The sequence below is a fragment of the Scleropages formosus genome, chromosome 1, assembly GCF_900964775.1.
Source record: "Scleropages formosus chromosome 1, fSclFor1.1, whole genome shotgun sequence".
Classification (NCBI taxonomy): domain Eukaryota; kingdom Metazoa; phylum Chordata; class Actinopteri; order Osteoglossiformes; family Osteoglossidae; genus Scleropages; species Scleropages formosus.
The window spans coordinates 53,324,125-53,344,390 of NC_041806.1; the positions used below are offsets into that span (position 1 = coordinate 53,324,125).

Below are 20,266 nucleotides of genomic sequence, written 5' to 3' on the forward strand. Positions count from 1 at the left end.
CTCATTGACGTGTTGGGTGGAGCGGCGCCGATGGACCGAGTCGAGGGACGCCGGAAGTGGAGCGGGACGCTTTCTTGACACGAGCGCCAAACTTGAAAGTGACGTCGTGAGAGGAAACGTCTCATTCGCCGGCTCTGCAAGCGGAAGATGAGCGACGGTTCGATCGAAGAGCCTTTCGAGCGGAAGACCGCAGCCGGTTTGGGCCTTTCGTCCCAAAAGTAAGTGGCGACAAAGTGCCGCCGCGTAACGCCGAGCAGCACGACTGTCTTTAAAGAGGGGCGTTTGTTACAAAACGCTCTCGTGCGGTTTCCGCAGAAACACGCGCTCTAAAGCCGATTTCCCCGAGCAAGGGGTCGCGGCGAACCGCGGCCAAACCGGCGGCACAAGGTGCAGGGGACGCATCCGGGACGGGGCGAGGCGCCCGTCCGTCGCGAGGCGACCCGAGCCGGACTCGGCTCGCGTGGCCCCGTTTCCGCAAACCTGTCGTCGCACGACGCGTCGGACTTTGGGGACGTTCGCTTCCGCTTCCGCACCCGTCAGCGTCGCGGTACCTCGAGGGCCTGCGCTCGGGAACGCGGGTCACGGACACGTGACCTCAGCTCCGCCCCCCCGGTTCCTGCTCTGACCACACAGTCCAACGCATCGCCACATACATATACTTTTTATTTCTTAAATATTTCCCAGAATTTTCATGGCGAAGCGGAAAATGAATCCAAAATTGGTAGAGAAAGCGCAGTTGAAACGTACCAAGTGAGTTGGAGGCGGACGAGAGGAATCGTTTGCGGCCAAAGTGCTGCGACGTTTCGCCTCTAAATGAAACTCACTTTGCTTTTCAAAAGTAAAATAAAAACAACTTTTGCCGGTGATTTGCCAGAAAACCAGCGTAAAGGTACAAGAGGTTGTACATAGGACAGCTGGTAGCGTAGCATGTAGAGCTGCTGCTGCTGCGGGACCCCCAAGGTGACAGGTTCGAATCCCATTGCCGGCTGTGGTGCCCTAATTTACCCTAAATTGCACCAGTAAAATGACCCTGCAGTGTATATACACACACACACACACACACACACACACCCTCTTCTGAACCGCTTGCCCTATACGGGGTCACGGGGAACCGGAGCCCAACCTGGCAATACAGGGCGTGAGGGGGAGGGGACACACCCAGGACGGGGCACCAGTCCATCGCAAGGCACCCCAAGTGGGATTCGAACCCCAGACCCACCGGAGAGCAGGACCCGGTCCAACCCGCTGCGCCACCACACCCTTCTTAGGCCCCACAGTATAAATGGGTAAATCACTGTATTTTGAAGTGTTTGAACAAGGTTGCTGCTCTTGCTAGTGACTGAAAGTGTGTTACGTGATGTTAAAATAAGCGCTCGGTGACGACTGGAGCCCCGCTGGTCGACGCGTGTGACGATGGGTTCGGTTCCCAGCTGGAATATTGGGGGGAGGGGGGGGGCTCTGCGTACAGAGGCACCGTAATTAGCCACGACGCCCCCTGGAACATGCGTTCAGCTGGACTCTCACCGCGGTATTTTTCCTCGCAGAGTCTTCGGCCACATCAGCTATCGCTCCGACTGGGAGCTGGTGAAGGTCGACTTCCGCCAGTCCTTCCCTCGCCAGTGCACCGAGGCCGACTACGACTCCTGGAAGCTCATGGACCTCCGGGTGGGCGGCGCACGAACACACACACACACACACACGCACACACGCACACACGCACACACGCACACACGCACACAGAGACACACACACACACACTCAGAGCGCAGCAGTGGGACCAGTGAGCCGTGTGACTCCACCCTTTACTCCTTTATTGGGCACAGGAGCCAAATGAACTGTGTGTGTGTGTTCTGCCCTAAGGGAGAGCGTTGCATCATGGGACAGGAGAGGAGCTACCGCAGGCGCAAGGACTCGGCTTTCTGCATCAAGGGCAAGAGCTTCACGTCGGCGCTGACGGCCAAACCGTGTCAGTGCACCGAACGCGACTTCGGCTGGTGAGGGCAGCGCGACATCCTTTTCATGTTTACCGCGTTGGTATGCAGTGGAACAACTCTTGTGTGTGTGTGTGTGTGTGTGTGCGCGGGCACTGATTTACCCTTTCACACAACAGAGTAATTCTTACCGCTCAGTAGAAGTATCTTGATGAAAGGCACTAGAGCAGGAGGTGGGATTCAAACCCACAACCTCCAAGTCGCGAGGCAGTAGCACTAACCACCACCCCACCTGCTGCCCGGAGGTACTATGCTACGGCGGGGGGGTGTAAACCCAGGGCCCGAAGCAGCCGCTCCGGGGGAACGTTGCCGATGCTCGTGACGCGTTTGGCGCCCCGTAAAACGTTTCACCGAAGGAACCTGCAGGCGACTCTGTGTTTCACTGGAGCTCTTAACAAGGAAACAAACACAAACACACACACGCATTTTCAGAACCGCTTGTCCCTTACGGGGTCACGGGGAACTGGAGCCGAACCCGGCAACTCAGGGCGCAAGGCTGGAAGGGGGAGGGGACACACCCAGGGTGGGACGCCAGTCTGTCGCAAGGCACCCCAAGCGGGACTCGAACCCCAGACCCGCCGGAGAGCAGGACCCGGTCCGACCCGCTGCGCCACCGAACCCCCCACGGAAACAAACACCTTTGTGAGCATTACTGCTACGGGACCCCCTGGGACTTGAACCAGCAGCCTTCCGGGTACTAGTGTGTTCTGAGCCCACCGACATGTACCGCAAATACCGCGCGCCTCGAGCCCCTTTCGGCGAAAGTGTCCTGCACGCGTGACGTTTCCCTGCCCTCGCAGCGACTACGGGTTCGAACGTGCCCCCAGCCTCAAGGCGGAGGGAGACCGCTGCTTCGCCGACTTCTGGCACGACCCCGACGCGCCCCCCGAGGACTGCCACCTGGGCCACACCTACGAGTCGAGCACTGGGTGAGAAATGGTACACACGCACACACACACACACACACACACACACACACACACACACACACACACACACACACACACACCCGCAGTCCCAGTGATCCACAGCACATTTCTATGCCAGAGCTGCTGTGTTTCCTGACACCTTATTAATAACTGGAGTTTATCAATAAGCATCTCTAACGTGAACAGTTGTGGACTCGGGTTACGGAAGAGACAGAAGGGCGAAGCGTCTCGCACACGCACACACACACACACACACACACACACACACACACACACACACACACACACACACATAGTGTGTAACAGGGAGGAAAGAGCAATGAAAGGAAAGCTGAAAAAGTTGAGGGAAAAGTGCAGGGTTTGGGGGAGACGCTACCAGTGTACGCTGGTACCGCCCCGCTCCATCCTCCGGGGGGGGCGCTCTGACGCGCTGTGTCCTCTCTGCTCCTTCGCAGCTACAGGAAGGTGGTGTCCAACGTCTGCGAGGGGGGGGTCAACAAGCAGCAGAGCTCCAAGCAGCACAGCTGTCCCCTCCTGCCCCCCAGAGGCCTGCAGCTGGGAATCAAGGGCCAGATGCTGTCTGTGGCGCCTGGCGACGACATCACCTTTATTGTGCACCAGGAGCAGGTGTGTGCGTTGCGTGCGTGTGCGTGCGCGTGGCTGTGGTGTACGCACACGTGCTCAGTTTACTGCGGTGAAACGGTGTAAGTCGCCCTGGATAAAGCAGTGAGTTCAGTCCTAGTTCGTGATGTGACTGCAGCGGAAGTAAAACGGAGTAAAACCCCCAACCCACCCTCGCTCCGGACCGTCCCTGTGTCCAGGGGGACACGACCAACACCAAGTACCAGGTGGACCTGGGGGACGGCGTTCGGGCCATTTACCGCAACCTGACGGTGACGGACGAGCCCATCCAGCACCGCTACGAGAAGCCGGGCGTCTACAGGGTGACGGTGAAGGCCGAGAACGCGGCCGGACACGACGAAGCCACCGTCTATGTGCAGGTCCACGGTGAGGGCTGCGCCGGGCTGCGCCGGGCTGCGCCGGGCTGCGTGCGCAAGTGTGTCCGAACAGAAATAAGTGCATCGTGAACGTGTCGAGCGTACCTCCTTTTCCCTTCCGTGCAAATAGCAGGATAGAGAAGCTAAACGCAAGCTTTACTCCAGTATTTACCTTAATGTAGAGTAAATTGTGCACAGGATGGACTCGGGTTTCGGCATCACGGCAGAATTACTGTGTTCGTGTAAACGCTGCTGGAAGGACACGCAAATGTCACGTTTCTGCTCTTTGACTGAGGACACAGCGTGTTCACATGTTCTGTGTGTGTGTGTGTGTGTGTGTGTGTGTGTCTCTCTCGCTCGCTGGACGCAGCCCCTCTGCAGGAGGTCCACCTGGAAGTGGTTCCCATCGCCGGCAGGAACCAGAAGGTGAACCTGACCGCTGTGGTGCTGCCTGCTGCCACCAACCTGACCGTCTTCTACTGGTGGATCGGGGACAACCTGCAGGTGCCAAACCGCTGTCCTTGTCCCCTGTCCCCTGTCCCCTAACTAGCAGGCCCCCTGCAGGGAGAAACGTGCAAAACCTGCGTAAAAGCTGACGCCCTGAACCTCTTTGATAAAACAGCTCTTGTGGAGGCAAGGTGTGCGCTTGTACCGAGCGACGCCCGCAGTGTTCGGCGGCTCGTTTCCGTGACACGGACCGCGCCGGACCAGGGCTGACGGTGGGACGGCCGCGGTGTCGCGCTCTGCGGCATCCGCTGAGATGGCCTCCCTCGGTGTCGCCGCCGACGAAGCCGCCGCGTCTCGCGTGTCCGTGACCGTTAACGTGTGACGTCCACCTGTGTCCAGCCCACCCTGTCCTTGGAGAGCAGCATCGTCGCCAGGTTTCCCGAGACGGGCCAGGTGTCGGTCACCGTCCAGGCGTCCAACGGTCGCTCCGTGGTCCAGGACACCAGAAGCGTCCGCGTGTTCGGTAGGTCAAACCCGGCTTTTTAGGCACTGCCCGTTTTACCTGGTTTTACCTTCCCGGACGGGCACGGAGTCGGCGACGTGGGCGCCGGGCTCCGGGCTCCGGGTTCGATGCTCCGACCGGCAGCGCTCCTGTCGTTTAGATCAGTTCCAGGTCGTCCCCCTGAGCTTCAGCAGGAACCTGGACCTCTTCAACCCCAACATCCCCGAGTGGAGGGACGACGTGGGACAGGTGGTCACCAAGATCCTCGCCAAGGTAAACTTCACTTGTGCCAAGAGGAAAAAGACAACCGACCATGAACCGCCGGGGGAAGACGGTACAGCGTTTGTCACTCAATCTGCATTAGTAATTAGTTTTTTATGTCATTAAAAGTTGTTTACAAGTAAATAACTTCAATCTGGGTCCCACTTGGCGAAGAGGTTCTGCCGAGGAGACGTTCCAGCGCAGCAACGGACCCCTTTGTGCCCAGATTACAGGTATTCCTCAGGAGTCGCTCGTTACCATGGTAAAACCAGGCCTGCCGACCACAGCGGACCTGTACGTCCTGCCAGCCGAGAGCAAGACGGCCAGGAGGAGCGTGTTTGTGGACAAGGTAGCGCGTCGTCCGGCAGCGCGGGGACAACCAAGTAGTCAAGAGTTAGAGTACTGTTAAAGTACCGTTAGAGTACTGCTGCGCCTTGGGTACTGTTACTGTTTGAGTACTGCTATGGTTTGAGTACTGCGCGCCACCGGAGGGACAAGAGTGTTTCACATGACGGCCTGTAGGGGGCGATGTGACGCGACAGCAGTCGCTTGAAGGGGCTCTATGTAAAATGTGACGGAGACACGATGCGATGCCGATGAGGACAAAGACGCCACGTTGCCCTGGGAGGCGGAGCCTCAGTCGTCCCCTGCGGACCCTGTGTTCTCCCGTGTTTTCCAGCGCGTCTCCTCCATCAAGCAGGCGTTCGGCGAGAGCAACGTCACCTTCGTCGTCAGGGGCGGCTTGGTGGTGCGGGTGACCCTCGCTGAGCCCGACGCAGGTAAGCGGTTCCACGCGTTCCGGAGCCGCGGGACAGGAGGGGACGGGCGGACTCTCGGGCAGCAAGCGGGGCTGTCGGCGTCCCGCGGCCGATGGGTCCCATGGACTCGTTTCGGACACCGTCGGAGAGCGCGGCGGCGCGGACGTCCTTTTGCCGAAATCTGTGACGTAAAAAAATCTTCGGCCACGAAGCACCGAAACGAAACGGACGTCATCGCTCACACCCGTGTGGAGTCACAGCTCACCTTCGATTCGCGTCTTTCCTCAGACATGACGGGAGGAGCGGTGCGACGGGACGCTCGCGCGCGCACGCCGCCCGCTGGCGTCTCAATGCTCAACTGTGCCGTGTTGCAGGGTCTCGGGCCGCCGTGGCTGGACCGGGAGTTTGGGCCCTCGTGGTCGTCCTCGTCATCGGCCTGGTGGTCAGCGGGGCCTTTGTCCTCTACAAGTTCAAGAGGTCAGTGCTGCAGTGTAAGCGCAGTTCAGCGTTCTCTCCCACAGAGAGAAACAGTTCAGTGTCGCCCTGCTGCTGCTGCTCTCGGCTGAATCGTCACGCAACGGAAAATCTCTGCTTTTTTAGACCTTTTCAAAGTTCTCTTTGGACGTTTTTCACTCCGCAAAGTTGTCCGGCGAACAAACGCTTAGTGACGTTTACAGCATTTTACACTCATTAAATGCTCACGTGGGGGTGCGGTGGCGCAGTGGGTTGGACCACAGTCCTGCTGTCCGGTGGGTCTGGGGTTCAAGTCCCGCTTGGGGTGCCTTGCGACGGACTGGCGTCCCATCCTGGGTGTGTCCCCTCCCCCTCCGGCCTTACGCCCCTGTGTTCCCGGGTAGGCTCCGGTTCCCCGTGACCCCGTATGGGACAAGCGGTTCTGAAAATGTGTGTGTGTGTGTGTAAATGCTCACGTTCGAAGTTTCCACTTTCAACGTCTTATTTCATGAGTTCCACGATGGTGCCACTGTGAAACGAAGTAGAGCAGCTGGTAGCACTTGTAGGGTTTGGGTTAGAGGTGCTGCCTTGGGATGGGAAGGTCACGGGTTTGAATCCCCTCTCCGGCTGTTGTCCCCTCGAGAAACGTATTTACCCTAAAGTGCTGCAGTAAAACTACCCAGCTGTATAAATGGGTAGGCGACACCGTAAATTGCTTTTGGAGAGAATTGTTTTAAACAGTAGTTGTTAAAATATAAAACCCAAAATAAATGCGGCTTTACATTATTCCGAATAGTTAATACTGATTTATGAATGTTGCTCAAGTAGCTGCCCTGTTTGTACCCGTTAACAGCCCTGCTCTGCTTCTGTACTTGAAGGAACATCGAAAAGAAAGTGTGGAACAGCGAGCGGTGAAGGGTCCCCTACATAAGATGATGATAAAAATAATAATAATAATAATAATAAACAAGAGTCTGGCGAAAGGCGTTCTTTGCTCGTGCTCCTCCTCTCTGCTCCGGCACTCCGTTTTCAGAGGCACTGTTGTGTTTCCATGTGAGAATTTAAGTCTCAGGTGGTTGAAACTTGTAGTGAAAGAGAAGCGAAGGGAGGCCAAAGGTCACGTGGAATTTCGGTCCGTCTGCATTTTGACACACCGCCCACGTCGGTCACTCGGCGTCCATCTGAACCGGCTTCGTCTCCGTCGCGTGGCAGGAAGCTCCCGGGGAGGAACGTCTACGCCCAGATGCACAACGAGAAGGAGCAGGAGATGACGAGCCCGGTGAACCACAGCGAGGACACGCAAAACATCATCCAAGGAGAGGAGTTCATTGACGACGACCTCGACTCGCAGACCCTCGGTAACAGGAGCTGGAGCCACGTGTGGTTTCCTCTGGTCACCAGTAGCTGCACTGCAGCGCCGGCAAAGTAACACGGGCGTTCCGTGGAGGAGCTCATACATTCATTCATTTAGCACATGATTTTCTCCAAAGCGACGTACATCTTGCATAGATACTTTAGCACAGAGCTGTGATGAAAAAGTAATTTCCAAGTCTCTTCCTCTTTTTCACATTGAATTCAGTCATATCTTCTCATCACTTCTACTAGAGTGTGGGTGGAGCCTGAGAAAAACACTGACACCAGTGTTGTTTTTGTCTTTTTCTTTGGTGTGGAACACAGTGAAATGTACAATGACAGGTGTGAAACGGGAACTTTAATGTGCCCAGTTAAGGGATAATTAGAATTGGCTGCTCGAATAGAGTCAGGTCTGGTTTGGAGCAGCCCTGTCCAACATCATTTTCTATTACTTTAACTGTGACAAACACTCCAGCGTGGCGGTGGTGGTGGTGGTGGTAGTGTCATGTGTGGGGGAGGTTCGCTGCCACGGGACCTGGACACCTTGCTGTCACTGAAGGGACCTGGAATTCCTCTCCGTATCAGAAAGGACTGAAGGAGAAGGTAAGGCCATCGGTCCGTGTGTTGAAGCGGAAGCTCGGCTGTGTCCTACGGCGAGATATTAATCCCGAACATACAGGGATGACAACATCAGAACGGCTGAAAAAAATGGAACAACCTGGTCAAAGTCCTGACCTGAATCCCATTGAGATGTTCACGGTGAAAAACGTGCAGATGCTGCTTAGCTGAAGCAGTTCAGTGTGGAGCACTGGGATAGAGTTCCTCCACAGTGATGTGAGACCCTGGTCAACAGCTTCAGGAAGAGTTTAGTTGCAGTCGTTGCGGCTAAAGGTGATGGAACCACTTATTGAATGTAACAAGTTACTGATCGCAGTTACTTTTCCCCACCTATGATGCAGTTTCACAGGTTCCACACCTAGGACATGACAAAAACAGTGGTGTCACCAAGAGATGTGATCAAATTTAATACCAAAAAGTCTAGGAAATGAGAGAAAATTGGAAATTTGGGACAAATGCTCCTTCACAGTACTGTAGGTGAATGGATAAGGAGGCACACAGGTAGATGTCAGAAAGGCGAGAGCCACCGGGACACTAAAGGGGGTTGCAGATCCACGGAGAGTCGCTGGTTCACTCGTGCTCCTTCCCTGTGCAGGTAACCACTCGGGAGTCGTCCTGAGCATCACCTCGAGAGAACTGCACAGCTACCTGACCAGCTGATGGGTGCCGGCCGAGCGCTCGGGAGCCGAAGAGCACGGACTCTGCCTGCTGTCTGATGTTACACCAGTCTTGTCCCGACACCAGCGGAGGAAGAGGGACCCCGACCTGTCGATAACCCCACAGAACCGCGGCGGCGAACCGCTTCCCTCTCTTTCGTCTCCCTGTATCCTTTTCTCTGCTCCGAGATGAGACCTCCAGCGGCGGCGGGGACTCCACCTTTCTGCTTCTGTATTCCACGCCCTGGCCTCACTCGCTGTGCTCCCACTGGCCTCCGCCGACCTGCGGCGACGTCGGCGGCCGCACCCGGTGGGAACGTCACCTGAACTGTCTGACCGGCCCAGTGTCCACCGCCTCGACTGAAGCTCCTCCCTCCTCCTGCCCCGTGTTGCTCTGGCCCCTGTCCCTGCGGCTGCTCTTCCGCGAGACCACGGCAACGAGGAGAGCCGAAGAGAGTCAAAGGGACGGCGGAACGCGTGCGCTCTCCTCTTCCGCTTCTGCTCTCACTCGTGTGCCACGGTCTGTTCCTCCCTTTGGCGTCTCACTTTTTCCCCACCCGGTGTGGTTCTGCAGTTCAACGGAAGCTTCTCGGAGGGTCGTACAAGGGAGCCTTAAACTACTGGCTTTGTCAGCCTGACCCGGTTCAGAAAGGCCTGGCGATCGTCCCCGTCTGTAAAACCAGAGCAGGAGCCCAGAAAGGAGCTCTGCAGCTCCTTGGTGAAACGGTCCTCTTTCCGCCCGTGGGCCTGCGTGCGAAAGACCGTCTTTCTGAACCTGAGCCAAGTGCGGCGTGAGCCAGCAGCCGTGGCTCACGCCGTCACTGGGGAAGCGCACGCACCCTCGCGGTGCTCGCTCTTGCAGTGGCGTCGGCGTTCCAGAGCCGGGGACCCGACGGGCCGCTGGAGCGAACGGCAACACGCGACGACGAACGCGCGAGGGACCCGAACCGCCTCTTATTTACCGCTTGGAAACCGCGGGAGGTGGACGCCAAAAAGGGAAGTAAACGGTCAAGCAATACAACACGTGTGTAAATACTGGTCACGTTTCTGCCGGGGGGGTGTCCCGCGCGCGTCCATGCAAGAGCTCAGCACCCTTGTCTCACCCCAGCGGAGCCCCCGGGCCCCCCTCGGTGCCAAGGGGGGCGTGAGCACACGGGCCACCGGTACAACCTTCTCACCATGAACTGTAACCACACAAGCAGTAATGGCGTGAGGCGCTGGGCTCTGAACGAGTCGTTTTCTACCTTTTATACAAACCGTTTGTGTTTCCTTTTATTTATGTTATGAAACGATCGTAGCGAAACGTCCTTCAGCGTGTTCAGCGGAGAGGACCCGGCGTGGCCCCGTTTCCTCTCCTCCCACGATGCCTCAGCCATCGTGTCCCTTGTTTTTTTTTTTTTTTAATATAATATAAAAATTTATAGCACACACGTCCGTGAAACCAGAACAGTCGAACCCGTGTTTCCCCAGAAGGCCGAGTCGCAGTGCAGGAGGACGACGGTCGCCCGTGTGGCCCCAGCGCCTATATTAGGCCCCGAAATGTGTGGACTTCCCCTTTAGTTTGATTTGTACATACAGAAGGAAACGTGTAAATAGTTATTCACCTTAATACCAAATTTGCACCCCTGTCCGGCACCCGCCGTCACTTTCCAGCACTTTCCACGAACCACGATGCACTGAGCCGTTTGGGTCCTCCGTCCCCGTTCTGTCCGCGTTTGTTTCAAGTATGATTTGCGATGGCGACACCGGACTCTCCGAGCGGTCGGTCAGGAACCTGTCAGAAGTTCGAACGCCGGCACCGATGTGGTCCACGGGGGGCGGGGGTGCCGTCCCCAACAGCGGGACAAGGAGCCGGACACAGGAAGCAGAGCTCCGTTAGCCGTCGGTTTGAGAGCAGGGCATTTCCTCTGTGTTTTCAGTCAAGATCAGGTGCTGGACTCCAGTTCAGCGACTCTCACGTGAGGTGTCCCATCAGGTGTCCAGTCAGGTGTCCAACTCATCCGAGCACCACGTCCCACAGCTGGAGAAAAGGGCCCCGATCCCAATCAGTGGTCACAGCAACATGCAGAGAATTGCACTGATCGCTGTAACAGTGTCAGCAGGGGGTGCACTGGATACCTGACTGTGGATCCAGGAGCCTTCAAGCTAGTCTGTGGTGTCCTCTTGTGCCCTGGGACGGGGGGGGCGGCTGCTGTAGGTATTTGCCCCAGGATGAGTGTCCTTCTGAGCCTGTTTGCTATACACGCAGAGGAAGGTGTGAGGGAGTGTGTGTGTATACGCAGAGGACGATGCACCGCAGCAGAGCCATTCAGGGCCACAAAGCTCTTAAAGGAGTTGTTTCAATGATTTGTGCACCGTGGGGGGTGGGGGTGCTCCCCCCCAGCTCTGACCTAGGAAGTCAGGAGCAGCACGGTTCATCCACTCGCACCCGGGTGTTCCTACGGCCGCCTTAAGAACCTCTGCACTCACCGTGGGCCTCGTGGGGGCGTCGCCACTCACTCGCTCGAACCCACGACAGCCAACCGGGCCGCCACGCTGTATATAGTTGCTCCTCGTTTGTGACGCCCTCCCGTGAGACCCGTGTGCCGTCTGCTCGGCTTCTCCAGGCAATACGAAGCCCTACCTGTGCAGGAGACTCACTGTCGACACAAAGTGTGTGTGTGTGTGAGAGAGAGAGAGAGAGAGAGAGAGAGAGAGAACCCAACCGTGCACGGTTCACCTTTTCAGTGTTTCACTACTCAAAGCATAGCTCACATAACCAGATTAACTGCAATCATAACTGTTATGAGTTTGTTCTCAGCCCTCATGATCCCATCAATAAAGACTAAACGTCCTTGAGTAAAACTAGTGTGGTCATCTTCTGAAGTGTCTCGTACCGCAAACTGCCCTTTGTGCGTGCGTGCATGTGAGAGAGAGAGAGACTGTGATGCACTGGGAGGAAGTTATTGACTAACGAGTTTCTCTCCATTCCCATACTGTTGTGGACATTGTCATTGTCCTCAGAATGACCACCAGCAGATGAAAGCCCCAGGTTGGCCAGGAGGTGGCAATCTTCTCCGCTCTTCATTCTCGGAGAACTCCAACCCTTCATCAACGGAACACACACACACACACACACACACACACACACACACACACACACACACACACACACACAGAGCAATATGCACTCCGATTCCTGCCTGGAAATTCTGTCATACCCCTGGGACCAGTATGAGACCAGCATGTCACGCGCAGTGTTTCCATAAATATCAAGCTGCATAACTAGATGAATTTATGGGACTGTAAAACTTATCATTGCATGGATTTGGCAGATGTTTTTCCTCCAAAGCCACACAGAGCTGAGAGTAAACAAAAGTCCAACAACAAACAGGACCACTGCTGTCAGAGACCGAACAAGGGGGGTGGGGTACCAACCAGCGAGCAGGTGGTAAATGTTACTTTGAATGAAAGCTAAAAACAAAGTGCTCATTCATTCATTCATGTAAACAGGGTACTTTTTACTGTACAGTAGGTCCTAATGGCAAGAGTGTTTAAGGGGTTTGAACCAATAACCTTCAGCTTGCAGGTCCTACTGCTGTACCAGCTGTTGTCATGAGAGAGGAAAGAGAAAGTGACACTCTGCACTCGACATAAAAAGTTTATTTGATGTACAACTCGTGTCCACCGAGTCGGTGTGTGTCAGACTAGCACACGGGACAGAAACACATTTAAGGTGCCAAACAAACACTGCTGTTTTCCCCATACCTATTTACACTTCACGTTCACATATTTCCACATTAGTGCCCCACCCCCCCAGAGATGCGTGTGGCAAAGGGGAGCTGACCCAGTGCTCTTTGTGTCGAACCCACTGCTCCCCAGATACCGGCCTGTGTGCTGGGCGCAAGAGGGAGGCGGAGCCCGAACGCAATCTTCTCCACCTAAAAAGTTCATTTGTAAGAAAGAACTTATTTGGGTGAGTGGGAACCACGCTCGTCTGGAGCTCTCCACACACACGTATCTTATGGGCTCGACGTTGGGCAGCGAGTCGCGCTGCAGTGAAAGCACTCGCACAGCGCACTGCACTGTAAGCCTTTCCTTTCCCAACAGCTCTACAATCCAGAGTCCCCGCCCCCACACACTTTTGTTACACGTTCAGGATTTTGAAAATGCAGTGATACGACGACTAAATTAATGAAGGAAAAATGTCAACAGCTGGTCTCCAGGAACAGGGTGGAGAAGCACTGATGTAGAGTAACACTGATCTCCGAACACTGAACACACACACACACACATTTTGTAAAGCATGCACATGCATACACATATGCACTGGTCTTCTTGTGTTTCTACAGTACTGGTGTGATCCACAGTGTATCCATGGAGTCCCAATGGGCCCAGAACTGTGTACAAGTGCAGCGTTCAGCAGCGCAGCGATTAAAGCACCTCGGCTTCACCACACCACTTGGGTTCCGAGTGGCTGGTTCCTCCAGCCTGTCAGCTGTACTGCACGTCCCTAACCGGGTCCAACCAGCACCTGGCACCACAGGTGGTAAAAACACACCCTGTGAACTCGGGCCGCCCACACCGGAGAGTAGAATCCAGAAGTGTCGAAGCCCAGTCCAGACACGAGGGCCTAGAACGGAGTTCTGTGGTCCGGCATTAACACGGGGCCATGGAAAAGAGGACCCAACCCAACAACTGGCGGCGCTCTGCGGCTCGACGCTTGCCGGACATTGAGCCTCCGCCAAGGGCAAGTTGTTTCAGTGGAATGCACTAGATGAGAAACGACGAGCTAAGTACACATCCCTCGACACACGAGCCATGTGTTCAGGGAGGCGCCATCTACCAAACTGCTAAAGCTTTAAATATTAATATAAATAAAGAGGAAGCTAGTATTTCATTAAACATTTACAAATAAATACTGTGTTTTTAAGGTATTAAAAACCAGAAGAGCATCAAAGCCTCCATTTGTAACTGTGTTAAACCCTATGGAGAGAGACCCTGTGGACAAAGGTGACACCACCGGCACACAGCGGCACAGCACGGTACACTGCGGTTCACACAGTAAGAAAAAGTAGCGGTTTCTGTGCCCTGGATATATGACGCGACACAACAGCCACTCGTCTACATGCTGGGCTCCTCTTCACCATCCGTACGAAGGAATGTTCACATAAATATATGTACACAGAAGCTGGGTTGTACGCCGCCCATCAGGTCTATGTGCCGCTTTTCATCTCCCACTCCTGTACAAGAAAGGAGGAGAACCAGTGTTAACCGGTGGCATTTTCTACAAGTAGACAAGTAGTTGCGACGACCATAACAAGAGCGTACCTTGGCCTTCTGGAGTACGTGACCGCGGAGGGGCGGGGCCTTCTGAGACGACTGCCTCCGCAGGAGAGAGGCGCTGTTCACCGGGAGAGAGCAGGTGTCCGTGTCGCTCGTGTCACAGCTGGACACGGGAGAGTTGTCCACGGTGCGCCGCAGCAACGACGGTGACTGCAGTGGGATGCAACACGTGACATCACAACACGGCACACACGGCACACTACTATTAACACGACATTACAGGCCAAACAGTCACCTGGGGACTGGAAGTGCCGGGCTTCGGTTCGATCGTGAGCCCCAGAGTGACGCCGCCGTTCAAAGCCTTCTTCAGGCTCTCCTTGACCTCGATTAGCTCCAGCTCCAAGTTGACCCTCTCGTCCTCCTTCAGCTTGCACTCGTCCTCCACCTTCTTCAGCCTGTCTGCCAGGGAGGCCTGAGAGCGCTTGCCTGCATGGGGAACCGTGGGAGATGACCTCACAATCATCTGGCAGCCTCTCGCTGTGGGCCGCCAAAGTGTCCTCGGTAATGACTGTGGCCTGAGCCCCACCTCCCTCAGCCAAGCCCCGCCTCCCTTACCCGTGCTGGCCTCCAATGCAGCACGCAGCTCTTTCTTCTCCTTCTTCAGCTGGGTGAGCCGGTTGCGAACCTCCTGTTTCTTCTTCATCAGCTCATCTTCCTTGGCCTGCAGCCTTTTGGCGTCGGCCTCCACCCGGTTCTTCCCGTACTTGTACTGCTCCGTGCCTTCAGGTCGGGGGTTAGAGGGGTGCAAAGGAGGGGTGCTGAAGGCAGGAAGTTGGAGCTCCACAGAGCTCAAGTTTGCATGCAGACAGAATCAGAGACTTGTCTTCACATGTGGCCCTTTTGAAAGGCTGAAAAGGTACTACAGTGGGACGGTGGAGTAAAGAAAACAAGGGAGTCCTCAGGAGAAAGAAGTGACACGTTTTCTCATCTCTTTCTAAAACATCCAGAAAGTGCAGCTGTGGAGACAACAGCCCAGGCTGGCGGCCTTCACGCCACATGTCTGCTTCTGCAAGAGCTATAATTACACATTCCAGCATGTTCCACATTTTTTGTGCGGCCACTTTTTCCTAGAAAGCCATTGGCGGCAGAGGAAATTGGATAGTGGACCGAGACATCATGTCTGTGCCTTTTCAGCATTACTTGCTCATTTTAAAAATGATAATGAAAAATATGAAGAATGAATTCCGTAAAGCACTGGTTTCTGCTCGGGGGAGAACCTGCACGCATGTGCGCGTGCACGCACAGACAGACAGACAGACAGACAGACAGACAGACAGACAGACAGACGCCGAGTACAGTCACTCCTGCTCTCTAGCAAAAGCAGTGCTGGTTCTGCCGAGTTCTTACTGGAGTCATTGCGTCTCACAGGTGGGGCTCCGTTCACCTTCTTCGGCTGGTTCTTCTCCAGCTTCTGCTTGGACCCTGTTCCGTTCGTGGTGAGCGCCTTCTTCCCCTTCAGCTGCTCAATGGAGAGGGAATGCAGCGTGTATATATATATATGTGTGTGTGTGTGTGTGTGAGATAGAGAGAGAGACAGATTACCTCTCTGAATTTTTTTCAAACTATACTCTTCTAACGAATCATGACAGAGAACATTAATAATTAGTCAGGCTGTGAACCACACTATCAGACACCAATAAGGTATTTATATATACCTTAAAACTACAATAAAACTACACAGAGTTCATTGGAAGTTGCTTTAGAGAAAACCATCTGCTAAATAAATACTGGAAATGCATTTCTGAGAGAGGTCAGGGGCTGTGTGAAACATGCCTGTAGATGTGTGTGTGTCACAGACACACACACAGACATTGTGTTAACACTACACACACAGTGAGAGCTGCACATTAGCAAAGCGGTACACTGTTAGTCACCTGAGCAGGTGTGCTGCGTCCGGCCGAAGCAGTGTTAGTGACACGGGATGAGGAGGAGGAAGAGGAGGAGGACGGTGGGACAGAGGACAGTGCTCTGCTAGACACCGGGGTTTTGTAGTGGGCGCCAGAGGCAACAGGCCGGCCCGCCTTTGGGGAATAGTGAACTGCGAGTTTCGGCAATGGCGAGTTCTCATAAAGGCCCTCGTTCTCGTAGAGAAGGTGGCACTCAGCAGCAGGGGTGGAGTACACACCGTTGGGGTCCTCCATGCACGTCCGCGGTGGGACAGCAGGAGAGAGGCAGAACAAATGTGGAGAAGCAGATGAGTGTTAGAGAAAGAGAGCAGGTCAGAACACGAGAGGTTTTGTGGGGAGAGATGACTGTTAGCGAGCGAGCGGGGGGGGGGGGGGGCGGGACAAGCAGAGAAAAACACATATGCTGGTCATCTCAGGACACACAAACATCAGGATGTGCGAGACGTGTGCTGAGACAAGGCCCTTCGTGGTTCCTGCTTACCGTCCCATTGATGCAGGGCACATCGTCATAATGCAGCGCCACTCCTGAAGGACAGGCGTAGCCATTTACAGGGTTGTCCAGGTAGGGGTTGGGCGACACGGCGCGCTTGCTAGTGAAGCTGGCACACACACAGAGCAGGAGTTCACACTCACACATGCATGTGACACAGACATTTGCAGATGGAGAGCACAGGTTCACGAGATGCCACAGAGACATGGTGAAAGAAACCAAAAACATACTGAGTGTGGTGGACAGCAGGGGACCCATAAATGCCACCACTCTCTGCTCAGTGTGTTCCAGTGTGCGACATCTGCTTCCACACACAACACCAGAATGATGCACATATCACATTCCTCCCATTCAGGAAGACTGGGGCCCTACAGATGGGTCTCACCACACAGGCACTAAACAAACCCCCTCTAGGGGTCCTTTCGTGGGGCCTTCAGTGTGAGCAGCGCCCCCTCTAGCTGACTCGTTCTTGAGTCCCAGGGACATTAGTGCTCTGACACAGGGTACTTGTTTGCTCTGGGAAACAGACTGCCTGTACACTATCTTGTGAAAGGTGTGAGAACAGCAGTGGGCATCGAGTCTCAGCTCAGCAACACCCCCTAGCTGGGTTGCGTTCCTGTCCACCTGTGTCAGCTGTAACCTTCAGCCCTCACCGAGGAGGACGAGATGATCGAGAAGGCAACTCCATGGACAGACATCCTCAAATCAAAATGTATTACGCATGTCTGGATGATGGGCCTTTCACCGTGTGTGTGTGTGTTTCAAAAACAGCAGCAACACTGACACTGCATGCAAAACAGGTTTCGTACCCTGCTACCAGGGACTCACCAGAAGGACTGCTTGGCCAGCTGGATGACGTTGGCTGTCGTCTCCACGTCGATGTAGTCGTAGTGCAGCGCCGCGGGGTCCGTGGTGGAGCCCGTCTCTGCAAGCAGAACCCCCAGCCAGCGACCCATGTCCTCTGAGGATGAGGCCTGAGGCACAATGCAGAAGAAAGGAAGAGGGAAAGGCATGTTACTGACAAAGGTGGTGAGGAACAGGAGCAGAAAGAGCAAAGGAGAAAAAAAGAGAAAGAGTGAAGGACAAGAGGAAACGGATCGAGAAACAAACTTCACTTGAGTGGCGACCACAGGACCCACAGGGCTGGACCACAGTGCACTGCGAGAGAGCGTTAGGGGACGAGGTCAAAAATCATGGACCAAAAGTCCACTGTGTTGCAGTGTCACAGTGCTCTGTGGGTCCATACAGGAAACCGTATGACGCCGTGTGACGTGCAGCTGCGGCAGGAGAGGACAGGACAAGATACACATCGTTGTCTGATGTTGAGAAAATAACCCCCGACAGTGTTGTATATCCTTATTTTCTTCTTTCTGGAGGGTCCTGGGTTTCGGCACCGTTTTAGGCCTCGGTAGACCGAAGGGGCAGGTACCTCGAGCACAGCCACCTCCTGAGCGTTGCGCAGCAGGCGGAAAGCGAACGGGTGCTTCGAGTCGAGCCCTGGGATGACTTCGCAACCTCGCAAGGGTAGGGAGGCCATGTGGGTCTTGAGATCAGCGCGGTCCTTGTGCAGCACAAGTTGGTTGTCTTTCAGGCGGCACCAGCGCTCCCGCCACCGGTTGTTAGACAGCACGTTCAGGTAGCCTGTCAATCAGCACAGAGCGAGCCAATGAGAACTGGCGTGGCGCTTGGAGCGTCCAATCACAAGAGGCACCACTACAGCTTTTTCCACTGTGCTACGCTTCAGCAGAGGGAAACAATGCATCTAACCATTTTTTTAAAAAAAAAAACATTTGACCCTTAAAATTGTTTTTAAATTAAAATACGTTATTTCATAAAAAAAAAAAAAAACCTCCCAAGTTGTCCACTGGTGCCAAGTTTTTAAAGGTGCTTCGAAATATACCCAAACTGGTATAAAGCATTGCTTATGAATTCACAGAAACATTTACTGGTCTAATGTGATTTTTGACTAGCTGACATCATAAAGGAACTAGATATTCATTTATTTGACCCTTTTCACTTATTTCACTCATTTGTACATGTGGGTATTTTTTACTGGAGTAAAGTCAGGGTGAGCACCTTGCTCAAAGGTTCTGCACCAACAGTGGTGTGTGATGTCCACATATAAATATTTGTTTCTCTCATCTACAGTTGTGGAAAGGACACATGGCAGTGGAGACCAGACAGACAAATAAGTGTGGCACTACCTTATGCTAACTCACGTCCACGGTGTTTAGAGCTTGTGTCTAATGTAGTACAAGTTACCACTGGGACAAACTGTGCACAAATACCATGGGTCTGTCAACATTGAGGAGTGAATAAGAGTTTGTGGAGGAGACGTTTAAAATTTCAGTCATTTATGGAATCCTTCCAATTTAAATGACAAAATAATAAGAATACATTAAAAAGCAGTGTAAGAGAAGCTAACTTGCAAATAAATTGAGGGATGTGGGCATTATTAAGCAGTAATAGGTTGTGATTTAGAGGTTTCAGTGTCTAGAGTTTCTGACAAAGTGGCTTCTGAACAGACTTCTGCTCTCAGTTGTTTGTAAGCTGTAGAGTCGGAGAGGAGCAGCACCATGTGGTTTAAACCTCCTCCCCACCACTTCTTACCACAAGTGGGAACGTCTTCCTCCGCCGAGGATGTCTGCTCATCTGTGGATGGCTTCTTCTTGCCGAGGCCAATGATTTTTGTGATCTTCTTGCCGGTCACCTTACCCACAGTGCTCTTCTGCTCCCCCTTAGCATTCTTCTTTCCTTTGCCTAAAGCCAAAGATACGAGGGAACATCAGGCACACCTCCGGGCACTAATATACGACCTACTGGCACTGGAGCTGTTTAGCAGAACACCTGTTCAGCAGCAGCAGCAGCATTCCCAGAATTCAGCTTTACACTGAAATAACAGTGGTACACAAGCCAGTCCTGTCACCGCCATGGATGAAAGAGAAAGGAAAGAAGGAAACTAGGGTCCAACAGCTAAATGGATTCCAAACTTGTTCTCCCTCTCCTGGAAGGTCAGAAAGTGCTCTCCAGGCGAGCATCTCAAGCATCCTGTTTCCTAGGCGACCTGTTGCTCGGTGACACGCAGGTGAATCAGTGTGGTGCCAGGACAAAGGGGGCCAAAGAGTGCCTGCCTTCCGCGAGAGCTGATGGAGCAACACGGCCACTCGAACCTCGGCCAGCGCACAGGGTGGAACTTCATTTTGTCCCTGTGGTAGCATCCATCAACAGCTGCCGCATACAGCCAAGGGGGGGCAGGAAGTGTGTGAATTCCACCTGGATCTACATACATGCAGTGTAGTGAAGGCACAGCAGACACAGGCCCACAGCATCCATTCCACCCCCGTGACTGGGTCCAGGTCCCCTGCGAGAAAGTGGGACCCGTCTGCTGGCGCTGAGGCTCGCCTCCTCCCACTCGACTCCGAGTTGAAGGCAGCAATGGGCTTCGAGAAGCCGTGGGTCCTGCGAAGGAGCAGGCAGAGTGATGGCGCCTCACCCTGCCACCGCCTGCCGCTTTAACAAGCCAAAGTAACCGCTCTTCTGCTCTCCCGCTGCCCAGGCGAATGCAAGAAACCAGACGC

At 54.2% G+C, this 20,266-nt stretch overlaps 2 protein-coding genes across 10 annotated transcripts in view; one reads left to right on the top strand and one right to left on the bottom strand.

The window, feature by feature from the left end:
* Positions 1 to 11,810, top strand: part of sorcs2 (sortilin-related VPS10 domain containing receptor 2) — a 120,489-nt gene extending 108,679 nt beyond the window's left edge. For all 6 annotated transcript variants that reach the window (XM_029247589.1, XM_029247613.1, XM_029247662.1 and 3 more), the window contains 13 exons: positions 1,545 to 1,665; positions 1,861 to 1,994; positions 2,792 to 2,920; positions 3,376 to 3,547; positions 3,742 to 3,928; positions 4,289 to 4,422; positions 4,765 to 4,888; positions 5,028 to 5,140; positions 5,355 to 5,477; positions 5,808 to 5,907; positions 6,261 to 6,363; positions 7,552 to 7,697; positions 8,906 to 11,810. In XM_029247589.1, coding sequence (XP_029103422.1) covers positions 1,545 to 1,665; positions 1,861 to 1,994; positions 2,792 to 2,920; positions 3,376 to 3,547; positions 3,742 to 3,928; positions 4,289 to 4,422; positions 4,765 to 4,888; positions 5,028 to 5,140; positions 5,355 to 5,477; positions 5,808 to 5,907; positions 6,261 to 6,363; positions 7,552 to 7,697; positions 8,906 to 8,970 — 1,651 coding nt within the window. In that variant the 3' untranslated portion in view covers positions 8,971 to 11,810. The remainder of the gene's footprint in view (positions 1 to 1,544; positions 1,666 to 1,860; positions 1,995 to 2,791; positions 2,921 to 3,375; positions 3,548 to 3,741; positions 3,929 to 4,288; positions 4,423 to 4,764; positions 4,889 to 5,027; positions 5,141 to 5,354; positions 5,478 to 5,807; positions 5,908 to 6,260; positions 6,364 to 7,551; positions 7,698 to 8,905) is intronic.
* Positions 11,811 to 12,592: 782 nt separating this feature from the next.
* The window catches only part of afap1 (actin filament associated protein 1), a 56,660-nt gene continuing 48,986 nt past the window's right edge, over positions 12,593 to 20,266 (bottom strand). For 3 of the 4 annotated variants that reach the window (XM_018730336.2, XM_018730335.2, XM_018730337.2), the window contains exons 9-18: positions 19,299 to 19,448; positions 18,118 to 18,329; positions 17,517 to 17,662; positions 16,680 to 16,797; positions 16,166 to 16,426; positions 15,639 to 15,750; positions 14,847 to 15,011; positions 14,527 to 14,717; positions 14,277 to 14,441; positions 12,593 to 14,188 (exon numbers count right to left, since the gene is read on the bottom strand). In XM_018730336.2, the coding sequence (XP_018585852.2) occupies positions 14,162 to 14,188; positions 14,277 to 14,441; positions 14,527 to 14,717; positions 14,847 to 15,011; positions 15,639 to 15,750; positions 16,166 to 16,426; positions 16,680 to 16,797; positions 17,517 to 17,662; positions 18,118 to 18,329; positions 19,299 to 19,448 (1,547 nt within the window). In that variant the 3' untranslated portion in view covers positions 12,593 to 14,161. The remainder of the gene's footprint in view (positions 14,189 to 14,276; positions 14,442 to 14,526; positions 14,718 to 14,846; positions 15,012 to 15,638; positions 15,751 to 16,165; positions 16,427 to 16,679; positions 16,798 to 17,516; positions 17,663 to 18,117; positions 18,330 to 19,298; positions 19,449 to 20,266) is intronic. The other variant, XM_018730338.2, reaches the window with a different exon arrangement.